The sequence below is a fragment of the Herpailurus yagouaroundi genome, unplaced genomic scaffold (assembly GCF_014898765.1).
Source record: "Herpailurus yagouaroundi ecotype Mexico unplaced genomic scaffold, PumYag 166, whole genome shotgun sequence".
Classification (NCBI taxonomy): Eukaryota; Metazoa; Chordata; class Mammalia; order Carnivora; family Felidae; genus Herpailurus; species Herpailurus yagouaroundi.
The window spans coordinates 9,997,720-10,019,086 of record NW_024412407.1 but is presented as its reverse complement, the minus strand read 5'-3'; the positions used below and the strand labels follow the sequence as shown (position 1 = coordinate 10,019,086).

The window sequence follows — 21,367 nt, the reverse complement described above, 5'->3', positions numbered from 1 at the left end:
CTAGCTTGAGCTTTCTTTACTCATTTTATGGTTGATTCTTAGTGAGAATCTCTTTTAGTTTTGGCTATGACTCCAGGAGAGCAGGAGTGGTTAGAGCTTAGCAGTGCCAGATGTTATAAATAATTTATCATATGTGCAAACAACATTCCCAATGTTTCAACTTACTCTCTAGTGTGGGTATGCAAAATAAATCATTTGGGCAAGAGTTTCCACTACAAAGACTTTAACAATTGTATAGCTGAACAATTTCAGGATTGGCAGAGTTATAATTTCCCTTCAGATAGTTTAGATAAATTCTCTTGATAGAGAAGTTGTACCTTCCTATGCAAATGCAGACATTATCACGTCTTAGGCAAGGCTTTCGTGTTCATAACAGTAACAATTACTGAGTTTCTATTATGTACCAGGCACTGCGTTTAGCATCTAATTATCTTATGAAATACTAACAGCTTTAGTAAGTACTGTTATTTTCTGCATGCAAAGATACTGAGGTTTAGAGAATTTAAACAACTAGCCCAAGATCACATAGCTAGTAAGTTTTAGAGCCAGGATTAAAACCTTTCAATTTTGCATAGAGTAGGAACTTGAAAATGTATAAAGATGATGATAAAACACTTTCCCAAACTCCTCACAAAGTTATATTTTTATATAGCTCTATGTTCTGTTAGAATACATATTGCAAAAATTCATTAGAATGGTTTAATAAGTTTGCCCAAGATTCTCTCTTTTGTCCCAAGAGCTCTATAATCTTGTGAAGCAGTAACTTAATCATGTTCAATACTGTTATCTTCAGATACAAAATAAAATAATTTGACATACTATATTTAACATTTATAACTAAAGCTTTTGGAGCTTTTGGAACTAAAGCAATATATATATATATATATATATATATTGCTATATATAGCAATATAGCACCTGTTTGCTATAGGTGATAGCAAAATGTATCACCTATTTTGCTACAGCAAACCTATAAGGTATTACCATATCATGATATACTTGATATTGTAAAGCTTGCAATAAATTGTGATTATAATAAAATTATGATGGAATCTAGTATCCCTTGAAAATTTCCCTATGTTCTTTTTCATTTGCAGATGTAGGGATATCATAGATAATATGCCTCTAAACAAGGTCTTATTTGCATGAGAATTTTAAATACTACAAAGAAATTATAGCGGTTACAATCTCTCCAAATCATCTCTTCTAAAGCAGTTTATTGGCTTTGGTTGTATTTATATGTCTGATAAATGGATTCTGTTCAATGAGATTTGATGCAATTATTTTTAAAGTCTTGAAATGAATGCTCAAGAATTATTGATCTGAGTCACATCAACTAATGGTTTAATCAACAGGTCACCTACAAACAGCAATGTGAATTCAATTGATATACTGCTGTGTTTGCATTACAAAATGATTTCTTGTCTAGACACAATTATAAAACTGTAAGAGATGTTCAATCAGATGTTAGACTTTTCTAAGAATTTAATTAGAACTTTGTTTTTTAAATATTAATTGAGATATTCTAGAGAATAACCTACATGGAACCAAATTTGAGTATGGCTGTGGTACCTACAAAACAAGGCAGCTTAATCTGGTTAGTATAAACAGCATAAATTATTGACTCTGGGACCTACAGTTACATTCTCATGTGGTCTAGAATACATTTAGGAAATATCCTTTGCCAATTCACTTAATGGCAGCATAGCACTCTCAAAAAAATGCTAACAGGTCTAAAACATGAACAATTTATACTATTATACCATTATCTCCATTTTATTGGGGAAAAAACCCTATTGCAGTTTTATAGGTCTTTGACTAATGTGCGGTATTTCTTTTTTTAATGCAGGTAAATGGTTTAACTATGGAATTATCTTTCTCGTCCTGATTTTGGATCTTAATATGTGGAAGAACCAGATATTTTATAAGCCTCATGAGTACGGACAGTATATAGGCCCAGGGCAGAAGATATACACAGTGAAAGACTCCGAAAGTTTAAAGGATTTGAACAGAACCAAACTTTCCTGGGAATGGAGGTCCAATCACACTAACCCTCGGACTAATAAAACATATGTTGAGGGAGATATGTTCTTACACAGCAGGTTCATAGGGGCTAGCCTTGATGTCAAGTGTCTGGCTTTTGTTCCGAGTTTAATAGCTTTTGTGTGGTTTGGATTCTTCATTTGGTTCTTTGGACGGTTTTTGAAAAATGAGCAAGGCATGGAGAATCAAGACAAAACTTATACTCGCATGAAAAGAAAATCACCGTCAGAACATAGCAAGGACATGGGGATCACTCGAGAGAACACACAGGCCTCAGTGGAAGACCCACTGAATGACCCTCCTTTGGTTTGCATCAGGTCTGACTTCAACGAAATTGTCTACAAGTCTTCCCACCTAACGTCAGAAAACTTAAGCTCACACTTGAATGAATCTACCAGTGGGACAGAAGCCGATCCAGATCCAACAACTTCTAAAAGTACACCTACGAACTAGATTCACTTACTTGGAGACAGCACAAAAAGCAACCTTGAGTGTAACTTTAAAAAGTTAGTCTTTCCTTTTGTAAATGTAAAGTTTACGTAGTGTTAGGTAAAGAAACACAAACAATGCCACAACGGTGCTCAACATGCTTTTTCTAGGACTCATTGTTTTCTATTTGTATTATAATCTACGTGCCTCCTGTATATCTAACAGTCCTTTAGAGATTGCTTTTCACAATTGCACAAGCTATTTACTGACTTTACAGCATAGTAGAAGATTAGCTGATTACCCGTGTATCTGATGTTCAACCATAGTGGTGCCTTGAGACATTAAACTGTTTTTAACTGTACCAGAAATGAAGTGTGGAACAGTTCTCTAACCTACTTCACATGGGGTGTTTTTTTTTTTTTTTTGTATACAATTATTTTTGATCTACACTTGATGTCTTAGCAGGAAACAGATATAGCCAATATGTGGCTTAGGAAGTATCTCTTTTACCTATTCAGCAGTGGAGTTGGTGACTCTGACAGCAGGATTGCAGAGAGGCATGGTGATTGCCTTTGAATTTGTATTGGCTATCTGCCAAATACAAATACAGATTCAAAATTCAGTAATAGGAGAACGATAATCCAGCATGGGTCACTACTTGTGAAATGTGACTTTCTCCAACCAGTAATTGCAATTAGATGATAATACCTAATTATGTTTTCCTAATTAAAGATAAATTGCTACTTGATTAAAAATCCTGCCCTTCACCTATGGGAACAAAGGTTAAGAGGCACAGTTGGATGAACTCTCAAACTTATTGGCATTTACACAAAGCTCTAGAAAACCAAGGAACTGAAGTTTTAATCATGTGAAGGTTGTACAGCCTACTATCTACAATATTTGTACATCTTTCTGTAAATATGGCTCTGGACAATGAAAATTGAACAACCTATGCCAACCCTGAATAAGGGAACTCCTCTAAAAATTATGCAGCAGAACCTTGTGAGGTAGAAAAAGAAGTGCATGAAAGAATCTAGTAGCTTGTTTTGTGTGTTTTTTGTTGTTTTTTTTAAGAATTAAACATCATACATTAATAAATATGAATTATACATCAGTGAATCCGTGATGTAGTTTTTTGTTTATAATGGATTCATTTGTATATTAATTTAACAACAGCCCATTTAATTTTAACTTGATGCCAGATGAGTTAAAAAATGGAACATACCCAACTTGCTTTTAATTTTGTTCCATAAATTGTGGTTGCATGTTCTTCAGGGGGTTGGGGAGATCACTTTTAAGGCAAAATTATTCTCCTGTCACATACTGACATAACTGTATTTTGTCTTTATGATTTTTAAAATATCTCTTGATCTATCTGCTTTTAAGCTTGCAGCATGCTGAATTTAGCATGTGTGATAGAACTATGTATTTATCTGTCACTTGAGAGCCAGCTTTAATAAACACTTTCCTACAATTGTTTACTAAGCAATTAGAACCATGCCCCTGCTGTTTCATTTACCTTTAATAGCTATGTATGGTGCAACTTAGAATTATAAGTATCTCTGAAACTAAAAATGCAGAGATCAAGCTCACTATAGTAACCCACTGACCATACTGTTTAAAGAAACTTACCATGTTCTTGCTTGGCCAATGTGGTAACATTGGCCATTACCAAATTTACATAGCATAAAACATTGAACTTTTGACTCTAGGAGAACACACACACACACACATAGACCCATATATTTATATACACTCACTGTTCTATAAATATATATATTATATAATTATATATATAAATATATATAAATATAAATATATATATATTATCCTGAAAGTTAGTGTCTTATAGAATGAAGAACGAAGTTGATTTATAGAAAGTGGGTGTTTATTAGCAGTATATAATCCTTATGAAAATATTATTTGATAATTTTTAGGTAGGTATTAAGGAAAAAGTGGTTCAATGAGGTAATCTAATTAGCAGAAGATAGAAAAAATAACAGCACTATGCTTATGTGTATCCTAGTGTAGGGACTGACTAGAGAAGGTGGCTATCAGCTGACATGAAAATGTATCTTTAAAGTTTCCCTAAGTTTTAGTAACAAATAGAGTAATTACCAGTAATGGCATTTTTTTTTTTTCAGCAATGGCATTTTAATAGTCAGGATCCAAACCTTTGAAGGCTTCCAATAGTTGTATATATCAATCTTGACCTATTTATCTACCCATGGGTCTCCTTCCTTATTCTGCTACCTCTTTTAGTATACCATATTTGCAATTATACCAAGTAAAGATTAGCAAATCAAATAAAATCTAATGAAAGTCAAAAGCACATGTACTAGTGCTTTTTGAATACCAGACCTTTTGGACTATCAAGGGCATTACAGAAAAAAAAAAAAGTAGTAAACCCAGAAAATAAAGGGTTAAAAAAAAGGATTAAAAAACCACTAACTGCAGATTCTAAAGAAAGCATAACAAATGTGATGCCTTAATTGCAGTGATGCTTAAGGACTATAAACAATTATATTTCTACTGTTCAGTAATTACAGTATTTTCTTTCATGCAGTGCAGAATTTGCACTAATTTGGCACAATTTTAGTATCCTACATTATAGAGTACTTCATTAGTAGTTTAAATGGAAAATTAAATAAACACTCTGAATTTATGCCTGATAATATATGCCTAGACATAAATCTCATCACCACATGCTCATTTGTATTATATAACCATACTTAGTTATCTCATACTCTCCCCATGGTGGCCACTTATCATGTTCACTTATATTATAGCACAGCTGAGATTACCAGTGAATCCTATTAGAAATCTTAAGAATTATTTCTTTTCCATTTGCCCGAAGAGCCAGCCAGGCACAAAATCTCCTTTTACTTTTCATCAGATTTCCATCAGGTCATTCCCACAAGCACTACTGGCTGACAGTACAATGGAAAGTAGTTGTGCAACATACACACTCACATTTGAGGATGGGAGTCAATACTGTTGTCTTATTTCACCACTGGTCACCATAAGCAATTCCAATACATTATTTGCCTACCCTGTGGATCACCAACCCAACCCAATATGAAACATGGGAAGAGAACTTCCTCTTAGCTGTCTCTGTAACTGATGACTCATGATGCCAACTGAATAATCTGACATTTGACTAAGACCTTAGCACTCCATAATTGCTTATTACCTATCTGCCGTCACTCTGAACTGATCCCTATTTTAAATTAAAACTCTTGGCTATGCAACCACAATCTGGGTATTGTGCTTTTAATGGTGTTTTCCCAACCTCAGACTGGGATGGCTCACTATTCTATCTTGCCTGATTTCCTCCAGAAATCAGAAATTTTGCCCCTCAGAATTCAACTCTAACCTATTAGCTAATCCCATCTTTAAGATGGGGAAAACAAGTCAATTAGTTTTGTAACAAACTGGCACTTTTTTGATTTATCCAAATTTTTGTTTTAAACATATTTGTGTGCATAGGATTCTGATTAATGGGAAGTGGTATGGATAAGAGAATCAAGGTCATAAATTTTGGCTTCTGTTTATACTGGACTAGAACTGAACTGTAATCTGAACTAGAGAAGTTTAGATGTAGTATTTGTAGCTCACAAGTCACTCTTGTTAAAGATAACTGGAAAAAGAGCTAGATATTTATATTGGAAAGAGAAGATTAGGCAGATAGTGAAACATGATGGAAGTCTTGCCATGATGGAAGTTCTTGCCATGACATCTGGGAAATAAAAAATGGTAGTTTTAGTGTGAGTGGGCTTTAAAACTCTGGCGAGGGGATGGAAGCCTTTGTAAAAGGAACTTCAGCATAAAGTTATTGTGAGTCCACTACTTCTACTTAATAAGAGTCCTAAGAAGACTCAAGAAGATGTTTCAACATAACTGAGGGGGTTACACAAAAGGTTGGTTGGTTGGTTGATTTCTGAAACATTCTACCACTCATGTCACTCTGTGTCTGTCCAGGAAATATGGTGAGACCAGGGAGAGGGGACATGGGGTCCATGAAACAAACAATAGAGGTGGGTGTGGGCATAGTGGGCAATGTGAGAAGAGAAAGACAAAAATCTACACTTAAAAATTGAGAGAGACTAGAACATCCTTGATAGAAGAACAAAGATGGCAGCAAAGTCTGTGTGTAAGCATTTTATCAGCATATAAAAGTTGACATTGTAAACAAAAATGCCTTGCAGATGCTTTATGATAAACATTCTGAAAATTTTAGTAAAACAAAGTATTATCATTACTTTAATATGTATAATATAGCACAGATATTATTTTAATTAAGTGTGAGGAATCCATTATTTTACTCAGACAATATAAAACACATATAAGGGGCACCTGAGTGGCTCAGTAGGTTGGCCTTTTGGCCTTGGCTCAGGTCACGATCTTGGGGTTCATGAGTTTGAGCCCCACAACTGGCTCTCTGCTACCAGTGTAGATCCTGATTCGGATCCTCTTTCCCTCTCTCTGCCCCTCCCCCGCTCACCCTCTTTCTCTCCCTCTCAAAAAATAAATCAAATCAATCAATCAATAACATATAACTCACAGGTTTATTTCTTACCTCTATCCTCCAAAAGATTTTTCATAAAGTCTTAAGTTCCTTCACACCAAATAATTGTACTACTAAACTTTTTGAGGACTTATCTGCATGATTAAGAAAGACCACTCCAACTTATCATTGACAACTACATTAACAAAAATTTATAGATGCTTGTCGCCCTAATGAATTGTTTTCACTCTATCCAGATCATTGCTTAATCCTGATAATAATAAGACTACCATTTTGAGTATTTTCTATATGCAAACAAATTACACATTTAATCCTCATATAAACCACGGAAGGTAAATATGGTTAATTTTTTTACAATTGCTAAAAACTAAGGCTCAGAGAGGTTTATTAGCTTGCCCAAGGTCACAAGGCTGGCAAATACAGACATAAGATTTGAACTCAGATGTGTGTAACTCCAAATCCCATTATTTTCCACTATAATCCTTAATTAAGATCCATTCAAACTACAGTATCCATTTCAAACAGTATCTTTGGTGAGAATGACCTGGGGAACCTTGTAAAACCATTCAGATGCCTGATTTCTAGCAATTCTTTTCTCTCAAGAATCTAAGTTAAATAATTTCTAACAGGTGTCTGGATGCAATTTACAAGTTCTATCTTATGATTGAAACAGATAAGGTTGAATTAAATGACAGAAGCATTCAGTTCGTTCCCAGGTGTTCTGATTTAAACTACACTTATAAAACCACAACACCGATTTGTCCTGACATAATTTCCAGTGTTGCAATTGGTTTATTTCCTGATTTCACTTTCCTAGGAGGGGAAAGAATTGACCTCTGCATGTTTTGAACACACCTCAAGGGTGGGCAATAGATATGAATATTCAAACAAGAAAAAAAAATGATGCATTGATGGACAGATTTAGAAAGCACAATTCAAATATGGGATCTAGAAGTAACTATATTTTGAAAAAACCATCTGAAATTTATTTTTAAAAACCTTTATAAAGGTGAGCAAATGGTATTGTGACAGGACAAGCACTGGCTTTGAAAAACATGTCCCTTGAATACTATAAGCCTTAGGTTCTCATTCCCCAAATGGGAATACCTCACAGAGTTTTGAAGAGTTTGAACTAAAACTGTATGTGCAAGAATTCTGTGAACTGAAGTTAAGTTGTGCAGATGTGAGGTACTATCGAAGGTGTGGGGCACCAGTCACCTCAGTGCCCACCTTTCAATAGCGCCCATTAGTTTACCTTCATCAGCAGCTCCAGGCCAATGCTGCCATTGAACATGGTTAGGCTGTTTGCTCCCAATTTGTCTCTCTGTAATTGTTTTGAACTCTACAAGCCTCAATGTTAACGCATTTCACTTTTTACAGAAGTTCAGATTCCTTGGTTTAAAGCAAGTGGCTAAGATGTCTGAAATCAATGGCCATAATCCCTTGGAGCTGCTGGGCCAAATCTATTCATCAAGATTTTCTCTGCTCTAGCATTCTTAAATTATTTCCTTCCTTTCATGATTGCCTTAGCAGCTTCTCTTATCAGGGCTTTCTCATCGTGCCAGTAATCCACCACATTTCATAAATCCTGAAGTGTCTTCAGCATTTCAATGAGAGCCGACATGCACACCTGAGCCCCTGCACTTCAGGATCTTCCCACCTGTGATTGGATGTAGTCAAGGAAGCCATTCTAAATCAGGGTGTCACTCCAGCCTTGCCTTTTAGGAAGAATCTACCTTATATACCATGGAATCCAGGCAACACCTTAGCCACAGCATAGTCATTTATGGAATGATACTTTAAAACAGTATCCTGGTTTTTTACTCAGCTTACAGACTTACTTCCTATGAATACCTTATTTTATCTGGATAGTCCAGTTGACTTCAACCTAACAACACTGGAAAAGGTCAGCACTTAAAAACAGTCACTCTTGTCTGAAGCAAAATGTGTAAGATGAAACAAAGAGCAATAACCAATTCAGGAAAGACGATTACTATTCTAAAAATTACTATTCAGACTTGATAATAATGAAATTACTATAAAATTGCCTTTGAACAAATTATAATGTCCTTGAATTTGAACAACAATATTTAGTTTCTAATATGCCAAAAAACTGGGAGGCTCTTTTATTTGCATATCCAATGTCTCCAGTGGAGATAGACTATACCTACTTTGTGTCTCATGGGTCTACTCTCCTCTCTGTCATTATTAATTACTGCCATGCAGAGATCCATCATTCTTCCTAAAATACCTGCAATGTGGTCTTAACTGGTCTTCTTGACTCTCACCTTGTCCAGTACAATCCATTTTCTATACTTTTATCAGAACAATCTTTCTAGGGTCTAAATCTGATCATGTAACTTCAGTCTTTCAGTGACCACTTGTTGCTCACCAGTGGTTTTTAATAATATTGTCTACAACTCCAAATTCCCAGTGGGCTAACAATAAAACATCCTTTCTTGCTCATGTTGCAACTGAACTGAGTGTCCACTGGGTGGCTTTCTATTCAGTGACTTGGTGTTTCAGACACAGTTCAACAAGTGGTTCCTTGACTTTCTGGGATCTTAGTGTTCTGTGTATCTAGCTGGCTGATGAGGAAGGAGAGAAGGTCAGGAAGATCCCACAAGTTTGAGGAACATATCTGGTAGGGACATATGTCATTTTTTGCATTGCATTGGCCAGAATTCTGGCAAGGTATGGTAGAATATGTCATTCAGCTCTATGACCATAAAGGTCAAGGCAATTTGGGCAACTTCTAATGAGAGGAGCATTTACATAATATACACCCAACCAGGTCTCACACCGGGAAGTTCTAACTCAGTGGGTTTAGGAAAAAACTGAAGTTGAGCTGAGTTTTAAGAGTTCCATGGGTAATTCCCTAACAAACATCAATTTGGGCATTATTGATAAAATGCAAAATCCTATCTCATACTCAAGACCCTATCTGACTTCTGTATTGTTTTGTTTTCCCATGCCCAATGGGTTCTAATCACCCAGCCATGTTCAACTACTTTCTGCTCTTCTAATAAGCCTCTATCCCATTTAACTCTGCTTTTGCTCATTATCTTTTGTTTAGAATCTCCCTTTTCCATCATGACCACCAGGATAAACTCAAATATCACCTCTTTTATTAGGTATTTCTTCATCTTCCAACATAGAACTGCCTACCCCTCTATTGTGTGCCTATATGACCTACATTTTATCTATTATAGTATCTTTAACATTCTTTTTTTCTATATGTTCGTATGTCTGTATTTGTATTAGATTATAATGTTCTTGATTCTGCCTATAAGGATGAACTGAGGTGGGGAGAAGAATCACACATTAATTATCTTTTATCATTGTTTCTAACTCAATAAAATTTGAATGAATAACTATCTAAAGAGGGAGGAAATGTACTTAGAATTGTCTAATTTATGTAGCATAATATGCTCAAATTCTCTGATCCTCTTCATGATAAATGTTGTAAGGGAATGGACTATACCAATCAAATCCTTGAAGTTAAGCAGGAGGCAGGATCATTACTTACATTCAATATGGGGAATGGGGGACATATTAATCAGGGCTCTCCAGAGAATCAGAACCAATAGGATGTGTAGATATAGATACAGGAGATACAGATAAATACAGATATATATGAAGATTATTATGAGGAACTGTCTCATGAGATAATTGAGGCAAAGAAGTCCCACATCTGCCCTCTGCAAGCACTAAACCCAGGAAATTCAGTCTGAGTCTGAAGGCCTGAAAACCAAGGGAACCAATAAAACAAATCTCAATCCAAGGACAGAAGAAAATGACACGGCCCAGCTCAACAGTGAGGCAGGTGGAAAAAAAGGACGAAATTCCTCCTTCTTTTGCCTTTTGTTCTTTTCAGGCCCTCAGTGGATTGGATGATACCCAACCACATTGGGAGGGGAGTCTACTTTACTGAGTTCACCAATTCCAGCGCAAATGTCATCTGGAAACACCTCCGAAGACACACACACATACAATGTTTAATCTGGGTACCCATGGCCCACTCAAGTTGAAACAGAAAATTAACCACCCAAAGGGGTAAGGATAGCAAATTTTAAAAACCTAATTAAAAAGGAGTGTTACAATTGAATCAGAAAAAATGCACAGAAATTCTTCCTCAAGTATGGGAGTCTCAAGACAGGTACCAAGAGCCAAACCAGGACAAAGCATGAGAGATAATTAAAACAAAGAGCAGCAAATTAGAGTGGCAGCTGGAAGTCCACCAGTCTAATTCCTGAAACAGAGGTGCTATATTCTCATCCGACTGTTCAATGCTTCTACTACAGATTTGCATGGGTGAGTTGACTGTGATTGACTGGGTAGACAGTTGCATAATCACCGATCATGTATCCTAAGATACCAGACCTTTCAAAAAAGAAATATACTACCCTGCTCTACATAATTTTGTGAAATTGTAGCTCTAGGAGGGAAGACTCCAAGCACTCAAGGAATCCACAGGCAGAACTAAACAGAGTGTAGAGAGATGATGAAACCATTTTGCAGGATTTTACATGTTGTTCTCTGAAAGCCAAAATTAGAAAATAAACATAAGTCAGAAGCTCTAAAACTGTGATTATAGCTGTACTTCTATAACTTGTATCTCAGAATTCCTTAGAAACCTATTTACATGTTGAAAACATCAATTATTCCTCCCATTTGAGCAACGTAGTTCTTGTAATCAATTGCTTTGAGTCAGTGCTTAGAATTATTCATGAAAGAGTTATATTTTAATGGCATTTGATGAGAACCAGCAGCAGCATCCATTAATTTGATTAGTTTTGTATGGGCTGAAAGAGAAAACTGGCACACAGCCCTAAGTGAATCAATAGTGTGGGATCTAAGTGTGAGTATCCAAGCCAGCTTCACTAGCATGGAATCCAGCACAGAATGACGACTGGGGAAGGGCAAAACATTAGGGAAGACATGTCTGCTATCCTCTCTTTCTGCCTGCCTCCTTGCCTTTTTTTATCATCAGTCTCCTCTTTCACCAAGGCAGTGAATGTAAGCTGTTTTCCTACTCTATCCTACCTTCAGCCCTACCCTCTGCTGTCCTTTCTAAAGGACAGAATGGAGGTGGGGTGTTTTTTTTGTTGTTGTTGTTTTTTGGAAATCTAACTTCTTAATTATGTGTCAAAGCCCAAGCCCCAAAACAGAGTAATAAATCTGGACATTGAGGAAAACAGGAGCCAGGGCCTAAGGTTTAATTTCCCTGCATGGTTCATCCATTTGAAAAGGTTGAGGAGTGGCTGTCCAAGAAAGCAGAAAATGGTCTTTATTCAAGTGATCCAATATGAGGGGAGGTGTGGCAGCAGCCACTGCTGAAGCTGTCAAGGTACTATCACAGTTCCAGAGGATCCTGACCAGCTTGAAGCACAAAGCATTCCTGGGAAAGGCCCAAGGAGGGGCACAGTGACAGCCAGAGCTGGGGAACTAACCAGTGTGTATTTTGTGGGTCACTTGGCTTCCATTTAAGTGGTGTGGGGCTCAGGGCCGGACACCAGTAGAGCTGGACTGCAGACAAAAGAACAAGCTGCATTCTAGCCCTGCCCACCAGACATACCTCAGGGGGGAAAGCAACAGCTTAGTACCCACAAAACAAACAGGAACTGGCTCCTGAGAATGAACCTCACTGCTAAGGATGGGGTTCTAGCGACATTGCTAGATTTTGGTAGATGTCACCGGTAACTGAACAAAGCTGAACCCACAGATATAATAATGTTCTTGTGCCCCGCCCCCCCCCCCCCCAAAAAAAAAAAAATAAAAGAATTGAAATAATGACATAAAACAATGCCTTGCTGAGGCGGGAAAGATTGCACCTGCTTTTACAACAGGCTATCAAAAACCAAAACCAAAACCAACACACAGAAATCATTTCAGTAATTCTCATAACGTAATTAAGTGGTCATTTGTGTAATCATGTGTCTAAAGTACATTTCTTTCTCCAGTTCTATAGGCTCACTCATGTATCTCTGGTGCCTCTCTCAGCTGGGAAAGGTGGCCAGAGGTCAGATCATGCTTGGGCCTTGTTGACCATGTTGAGGGCTTTGTACTTTCTTTCAAAGATAATAAGAAACCTCTGAAGAATTTTAAGAAATGGCATCATCAATATAGCATATTTTTAAAAAATCACTCTGACAAAAATGGATGTCAAGACCCCATGAATACAATACAATACTGAAATCAATTTAGTTTTGGCTTTCGTGTCTTTATGCCCCCTCTCCACAACAGGACAAAATTACTCACCACCTGCTTGTGTGAGGATGATGCACAAAACAGGTTCTGTTTTATTTTATTTTTTTTTTTAATTTTTTTTTCAACGTTTATTTATTTTTGGGACAGAGAGAGACAGAGCATGAACGGGGGAGGGGCAGAGAGAGAGGGAGACACAGAATCGGAAACAGGCTCCAGGCTCCGAGCCAGAGCCCGACGCGGGGCTCGAACTCACAGACCGCGAGATCGTGACCTGGCTGAAGTCGGACGCTTAACCGACTGCGCCACCCAGGCGCCCCAAACAGGTTCTGTTTTAATGGATTCTTATTTTGTGTGCTCACTGTAGGCAACAGGGAAATGGCAGTAACTGTGGGTTGGGCCATCCAATTTAAGGATCCCAGAAGAGGCTCTTGTAACTCAGATGTTTATAGGGACTGAAAGATTACCTGTAAAGATTTCAACTCATATAATGAAGAGAAATATGTATTGTTCAAAAAGTTAACCTAAGGGGTGCCTGGGTGACTAAGTTGGTTAAGCATCCAACTTTGTCTCAGGTTATAATCTTATGGTTCATGAGTTTGAGCCCCACATCAGGCTCTCTGCTGGCAATGCAGAGCCGGCTTCGGATCTTCTGTCCCCGTCTCTCTCGGCCCCCCCACCCCACTCATTCTCTCATTCTCTCTCTCTCTCTCTCTCTCTCTCTCAAAATAAATAAATAAACTTAGGGGGAAAAGTTAAACTAAGCTTACAGATAGGGAAATAAAGAGGTATGTCTGGATTTATATATACAGATAATATACAAAAGTAGAAAGGTAATCCTACGTCTCAGTTCTAGCTCTCAGCCATTGCTTAAAAAAATTTTTTTTAAATAATACAAAATTAAAAAATATTAAACTTAGTTCTGCAACTACTTGTAAAACAACAATACCAATAAAAAGTCTCTTCGTGACTTTACCCACAAAGGACTTACCACCCAGCTTCAGGGGATATAGTCAGAGGTTACCTCTAGCTCTCAACACCTCAGGGTCTGCCTCAGCTGTAGAGAGCTACCTTGCCCAGGGACATACTCTTCCTGGAGCAACACAAATACATTATTTCTATCTTAATCAGGAAAGAGTATCAGAAGCCATTTGTATTCACATGGATCACACAAAAATATTAATTTAGAGTGCTAGCCAGGAATAACTCTACTGCCTTTTGTAAAACATACCAAAGAAATCTGATCATCTGGACATTCTACAGAATGTCACATTGGCTGATTTTATCAATGATACTATATTTATAGGGGTCAATGAGCAAGAGCTGCCTAGCATACAGAAGATCTTGTAAGAGATATGTGTCCCATGGGGTAGGATATGGGCCTTGAAAAAATCCAAACGCTTGACATAGTCATAAAATTTTTAGGGACCCAGAGGTTAAGAACATACTGAAACGTGCCCTCCAAATTAGTGTGTCTGGCACATCCTACCACAAAAAGGAAACGTGATGGCTAACTGGCTACATTCCACATACAGAAATATAACTCCATGCCATAAAGCCGGTAATGTAAAAGGATCTAAGCTTAGGGCAGTAGAGGACTCTGAAGCAGCTCCAAGATGACAGGCAAGCAATCGCACCGCCACTTGGGCCACAAGTGTTGTAGGTATCAGTGGTGACGAAAGAAACTGAGTGGAGTTTGTGCCGCGTCCCACTGAGAGAATTTTAATGCAGGCCCCTGGGTTTCCAGAGGAGGCTATGTCATCTTCAGAAGAGAATTATATGCTTTTGGAAAAACACCTCCTGACATGGTACTAGGCCCTGGTGGAGATGGGTCCCCTCAGTGTAGGGTGCCACATGACCATACAGCTCATTGCTCGTTATGGGCTGGGTCCTATCAACCCCAGTCATCAGGCTGGGCAGGCCCAGAGTAGTTCAGTGTCAGATGGAGGTGGCACATCTGGTATCAAGCACAACCAGGACCGGAGAGCCCACATAAGACACATGAGCAGGTAGGCCAGGACTCCCCACAGCATCTATTATGGACTGAATGTTTGTATCCTCCTAAAACTCATCTGTTGAAGCCTAACCACCAGTGTGATGGTATTTGGAGGTGGGAACTTTGGGAAATGATTAAAATGAAATTTGGATGGGATTTGGGGAACAGAGACCCTACGAGGGGGTATGTGCCTTTATGAGGAGATAAAGAATCGAGAGCTCAATTTCTCTGCTATGTGAGGATCTAAAGAGAACATAGCTTATCTAGGAACCTGGAAACTAGATGTCAGACACCAAATCTTTTGGAGCCTTGTTCTTGGACCTCTTAATCTCCAGAAATGTGAGAAGTAAGTGTTTGTTGTTTAAGCTACCTACCCAGTCTCTGTTTGTTTGTTATAGCAGCCTGTATTAAGAGCATCCACCTCTATAATAATAGTATTCTTCTCTATAATAATAGTATTCTTCCTTCTACTCATACCTATGAACAATATGGCAGATCCCAAATGAATGACTGAAGGGGGGAAAATAAGCTTGGTTTATGGATAGTTTGGCTTGGTATATGGGTGTCAGCTGAAAGTGGACAGCAACTCTACTGTGGCTCATTCAGGGACAGCCCTAAAAAACACTGGAAAGAGAAATTCTTCCCGATGGTCAGTGCTTTGGTTGGCTTACCTGCTCATATACTTTGTGTGTAAATGGATGTCAACCAAGGTTGGAACAGTTATGGACTTATGGACTGTGGTAAGAGGCCTGGAAGGCTCTTCAGGGGTTGTAGAAGTATGTAAATGAACATAAAGGGAATGAGCACATAGTATGAAGATCTTTGTATCATATATTCATGCTCATTACAAAAGAGGAATTGGCCAAATAGACAAAATGACTCAGGAGTTGATGTGTCAACCTCTACCACTGGACACCCTAGGCAAAAACAAAAAAAACAAAAACCCCACATATTCTGCCTTTGCTTTCTGAGCTCTTCTGTTTGTGTTTTCAGGGAATTGCTGAGGATGATGAGTCACCATGGCAAAAAATTAAATAGGAATATACTAGAACACGCAAACTGGATCGGCAATCTCTACATGAAGAAACCAGAGCTGCCCACTGAAAACATATCATGTTGTGAAAGATGTTTTGTCTGTCATAATCTGGAGAGATTTTTCAGCAAAATCAGTTCATTTGCACTCGTTAAGACAGCAAAAACAATCTGTCAACCTGACCCTCTCCACCATCTCTCTGTGAGCCTTGGGGCTGTCCAAAAGCTATGGGGAGACCTGCTTGCCTGACAGCTGATTAGAATACTTCAGTTAGTTGTGCTATGAATAGGAATTTTTAAATAAGCACAGTAAGCTCTTTGCTCATTCTGTCCAGGTGCTCCAAGACATCCTAAGGATACTGGGATGCTTTTAAAAAGATTTCATTAATTAAGGAATACTGAATTGGATGTCTTCTTGCATCCAAAAGCATGTTTATTCTGGCATCTTGAGATCAAAAAGAAAAATATCCAAGATTAGCAAAGGAACAAAGACAGCAGATCCACACAGTTCTGTTTTCACTGCACTATTAATATTACCCTTGCTGAACAGATACAGAAATATCTGATAATCTATGACAGGTGGGAATTCATTTATTCTAGAATAATAAGGGCTGATGTGGCAGCGAATGGATATTCCTTACTTGGCAATTAGGCAAGGTTTCCCAATCATTAGGTTGGTCATTAGACGAAATGACAAGCAGTGCTTCCATGGGAACCACCAGGGCAAGCTTTCTGAAGGTTTTCTTCTCCAAGTAGTGTGTTATGGACCTTTTGTTTTGCAAAACAAACTTCCACACCAAAACATTCACTACACTAAAATCAAGCAAAGACTGACATAAGTACTTTGTTATCCCAAGATTCCAAATTCCAAGAATATGTAAAGACAAATGCTTGTGTGTGAGCAAGTGCCCCCCCCCAACCCCACCACACACACACACATTTCAGCAGAGTGAAACATTTCAACACTTGTGCTAAGGTGATGATTGGATTTTCTGAGTATACAATGTTTCATTGGCAAGATAGTAATAAATGAAACATAATGATATTCTTTCATATGTTGCCCCAAGAAACATGTCTGGTTAATGGGATTATTGGCCCCTTGATGGCAAAAACATGACTTCTAAAGCTCTTTACCTTTTTAAAATTTTTTTAAAATGTTTTATTTATTTTTGAGAGAGACAGAGACAGAGTATGAGCAGGGGACGGGCAGAAAGAGAGGGAAACATAGAATCTGAAGCAGGCCTCAGGCTCTGAGCTGTCAGCACAGAGCCTAACATATAGCTCGAACTCAAGAACTCAGGAACCATGAGACCATGACCTGAGATGAAGTTGGACACTCAACCATCTGAGTCACCCAGGTAGGTGCTCCTGAAGTTTTTTTTTTTTTTATCTTAAATAGCATCTTCAATACATACCAAATGGACGAATAAGTAAATGGATGAGTAATAAATTGATGGAAGAATGAATATAATGTAAGTGGTGTGTCAGCTTTACATAATATATGGGTTTATCCCTTTTATTTTCCTATCTAATCTCTTAAAACTTGCTTGCCCAAATTATCTAGAATTCAGTAATACCTCCCTGAGGTGTTCTCACTTCAACTGTTACCCCTAGGGATCACTCAGCTCTACCTGCATTTGAGAGAAATGGCAACTTGGCTACTCCATTATCATTGTTTTCCTTCATAGCCATATTTCTTCATTGGTTGCTGTTGGAATTGGTTTCTTTTAGTCACATGGTTGTTTTCATTCTGCTAAGATGACCCTTAAGAATGTATATCCCTTACATCACTAATCATCAGGGAAATACAAATCATAACCACAATGAGATACCACCTCACACCTGTCAGAATGGCTAACATTAACAACTCAGGCAACAACAGATGTTGGTGAGGATGCGGAGAAAGAGGATTGTTGGTGGCAATGCAAGCTGGTGCAGCCACTCTGGAAAACAGTATGGAGGTTTCTCAAAAAACTAAAAATAGAACTACCCTACGACCCAGCAATTGCACTACTAGGCATTTAGCCACGGGATACAGGTGTGCTGTTTCAAAGGGACACATGCCCCCCATGTTTATAGCAGCACTATTAACAATAGCCAAAATAGCCAAAGTATGGAAAGAGCCCAAATATCCATTGATGGATGAATGGATAAAGAATATTTGGTATATATATACGTATATATATATATATAGATGTATAGATATATATATACATATATATATACACACACATATACATATATATATACATATATATACACATATACATATATATATACTCATATATATATACACACAGACACATACATATACATACACATACATATACATACAATGGAGTATTACTCAGCAATCAAAAAGAATGAAATCTTGCCATTTGCAACTACATGGATGGAGCTGGAGGGTATTACGTTAAGTGAAATTAATCAGTCATAAAAAGACTTCACTCATATGAGGACTTTAAGATAAAAACAGATGAAGATAAGGGAAGGGAAAGAAAAATAATATAAAAACAGGGAGGGGGACAAAACAGAAGAGACTCATAACTATGGAGAATAAACAGAGGGTTACTGGAGGGGTTGTAGGAGGAGGGATGGGCTAAATGGGTAAGGGGCACTAAGGACTATACTCCTGAAATCACTGCTGCACTATATGCTAACTAATTTGGATGTAAATTTTAAAAAATGAAAAAAAAAATTAGGAAAAAAAAAAGAACGTATATCCCTTAAAAGAGAAAGCTTTGAGAGGAATGTCCCATCCTTGAGTACCCAAATTGAAGATCTTCTGGTTATCCTCATGTGCAGGGACATCCTCTGTACAAAGTGCAATGCAGTGGGCAAGGTCCTACGTCCTGAGAGTCCTCTAGTCTTGGCATCACAATGGACTGAGAGAAGCCCTGCCCCCAAAACATCTTTGACCTCTCAGTGTTGAGTCTAGACTATTTCCATATGATGCACCTCTTTGAGGCCCTTGTTCCTTCCTACCAAATGATTAACTAAAATCATGAGAGTTCATCACACAGTTTCTGATAATAGCAAACCTCAAAAGAAGTGATAGAGGACTCTCTTCCTCCCAGGAGGCTTCTTGACCACATATTTACTCGTCTTTACATTCCAAGTTTCATTGAGGACTTCCCTTGTCTGGCTACCAAATGTCTTGCTCTTTCTTCCTCAAGGGAACTCAGTCTTACCTTTACATAACTAAGAACTACTCAACTGACTTACCTAAACACAGAAGACCTACCGCAAGGTAAATTGATTCATCTCCCCAACAAACAGTATGTGGAAGCTACAATTTTGAATTCAGTCTCACCCAAAACTGCACCAAAATGATAACAGTTACCATGTATAGAAGTTGTTAACATGTATATGAACTGCTTTTTAGCCCTTTGTTAAGCATATCACATGAATTAGGTCATTGGATACCCACATAATTTTTGTGATAGACACAATTATTATTTCTATTTCACAGATTAAGAAACTGAGATGAAGAGCAATTCAGGAACTTGGACAATGTGGCAGAACCAGTAAGGAGATTCAAATGAGGAGTATCTAATTTATAGATATATAACTTACTTAGGGATAGGAATATAGCATATACATAGGTGCTGTTCACCTAGGCTTCATACAAGCAGTAGGGTGGCAAGACAACAGGAAATACAGATGGGAGAGATCAGAGAGAGGATTCTAGTACAGGTCAGCTCATTCTGTCTTTTTGCCTATGCCACTGTAGTCTTTTGCCATGGCCCTACAAATGGAAATTATTTTTCTCTCTTTTTTTTAAGCTTTTATTTGTTTATTTTGAGTGAGTGGGGAAGGAGAATTTATTTTGAGGGAGAGAGAATGAGTGGGGAATGGGCAGAGAGGGGGGAGAGAGAGAATCCAAGGCGGGTTCCACACTGTCAGTGCAGAGCCCAATGCGGGGCTTGAATTCAGGAACCATGAGATCATGATCATGATCAAGAGTCAGATGCTTAGGGGCACCTGGGTGGCTCAGTCAGTTGGGCGGCCGACTTCGGCTCAGGTCATGATCTCGCGGTCCGTGAGTTCGAGCCCCGCGTCGGGCTCTGTGCTGACAGCTCTGAGCCTGGAGCCTGTTTCGGATTCTGTGTCTCCCTCTCTCTGACCCTCCCCATTCATGCTCTGCCTCTATCTCAAAAATAAATAAACGTTAAAAAAAAAATTTAAAGAATCAGATGCTTAACCAACTTAGTCACCCAGGCACCCCTGAAATTATTTTTCATGCTTCTCCCACCCCACCTCAAAGCATTTAATAAACTCTTAGGGGAGAAAGTCTCAGTTTCATTAAATCAAATTTAATTACAAAGATATTGTATGCTTCTATTTTTATGTGAGAATTAACACACTTAGAATTTATACATGTTGGAATGTATTGGTTTTTTTGGCCAATCTCTGCTCTGATATGATCTTACCTTTTTATTCCTTTGGAAAACCAATTTTCTCAAATGCAGATCCCATGAAAAAATGCTGGCAGGAAACTGTTTTTGGCTTGTGCTATATGTTTCTCTTGGTAGAGGATTTTACCTGGTACCAACGAAAAGCAAAAAATAAGTAAATTTGGAAAAAGATTGTTTTTAATGGTGAAACATCTTTCTATTATGCACAGCTATATATTTTTATAGAATGTCAGGATTTACATAAGCAAATTATTCTTCTTTCCTCAAAACCATTCCTCTTCTTGTATTCCAGATCTTGGTGTTACAATATAAGAAGTTTACTTTAAAATACTTCAGCATAGACAGTGTGATGCAAATGTGTGTTTGTTTAAAGTAACTTCCAGAGCAGTAAAATGTCCTGATAGGAATTGTCATTTCTTGGGTGGTAACCCAGAAGTTAATAATAGATCAGAAAGGCCACAATTGTAAGGTAAGTTTTATAGTGTTCCAGCTATGTTGACTTCATTGATCAAAGTAATGATACTCAAGTTATGAGGATATTGTAGTGACACTTTCCATTCTTGCACAAACCCAGAATAAATTCTAGCAAATCCTGTATCTTGCACTCTTAGAGAGGGCATCCTAGACTTAATCCTTAGAAAGCCCTCAGGGTTCAGCCACTGGATCAGAGGATTCTGATGGTTACTAGAGAGGTGACCACATTCTGCCTCTAAA

At 37.8% G+C, this 21,367-nt stretch overlaps 1 protein-coding gene across 5 annotated transcripts in view; it reads left to right on the top strand.

Moving 5' to 3' along the window:
- The window catches only part of TMEM117 (transmembrane protein 117), a 508,588-nt gene extending 504,627 nt beyond the window's left edge, over positions 1–3,961 (top strand). For all 5 annotated transcript variants that reach the window (XM_040488381.1, XM_040488382.1, XM_040488383.1 and 2 more), the window contains one exon: positions 1,850–3,961. In XM_040488381.1, coding sequence (XP_040344315.1) covers positions 1,850–2,496 — 647 coding nt within the window. In that variant the 3' untranslated portion in view covers positions 2,497–3,961. The remainder of the gene's footprint in view (positions 1–1,849) is intronic.
- The last annotated feature ends 17,406 nt before the right edge of the window (positions 3,962–21,367 follow it).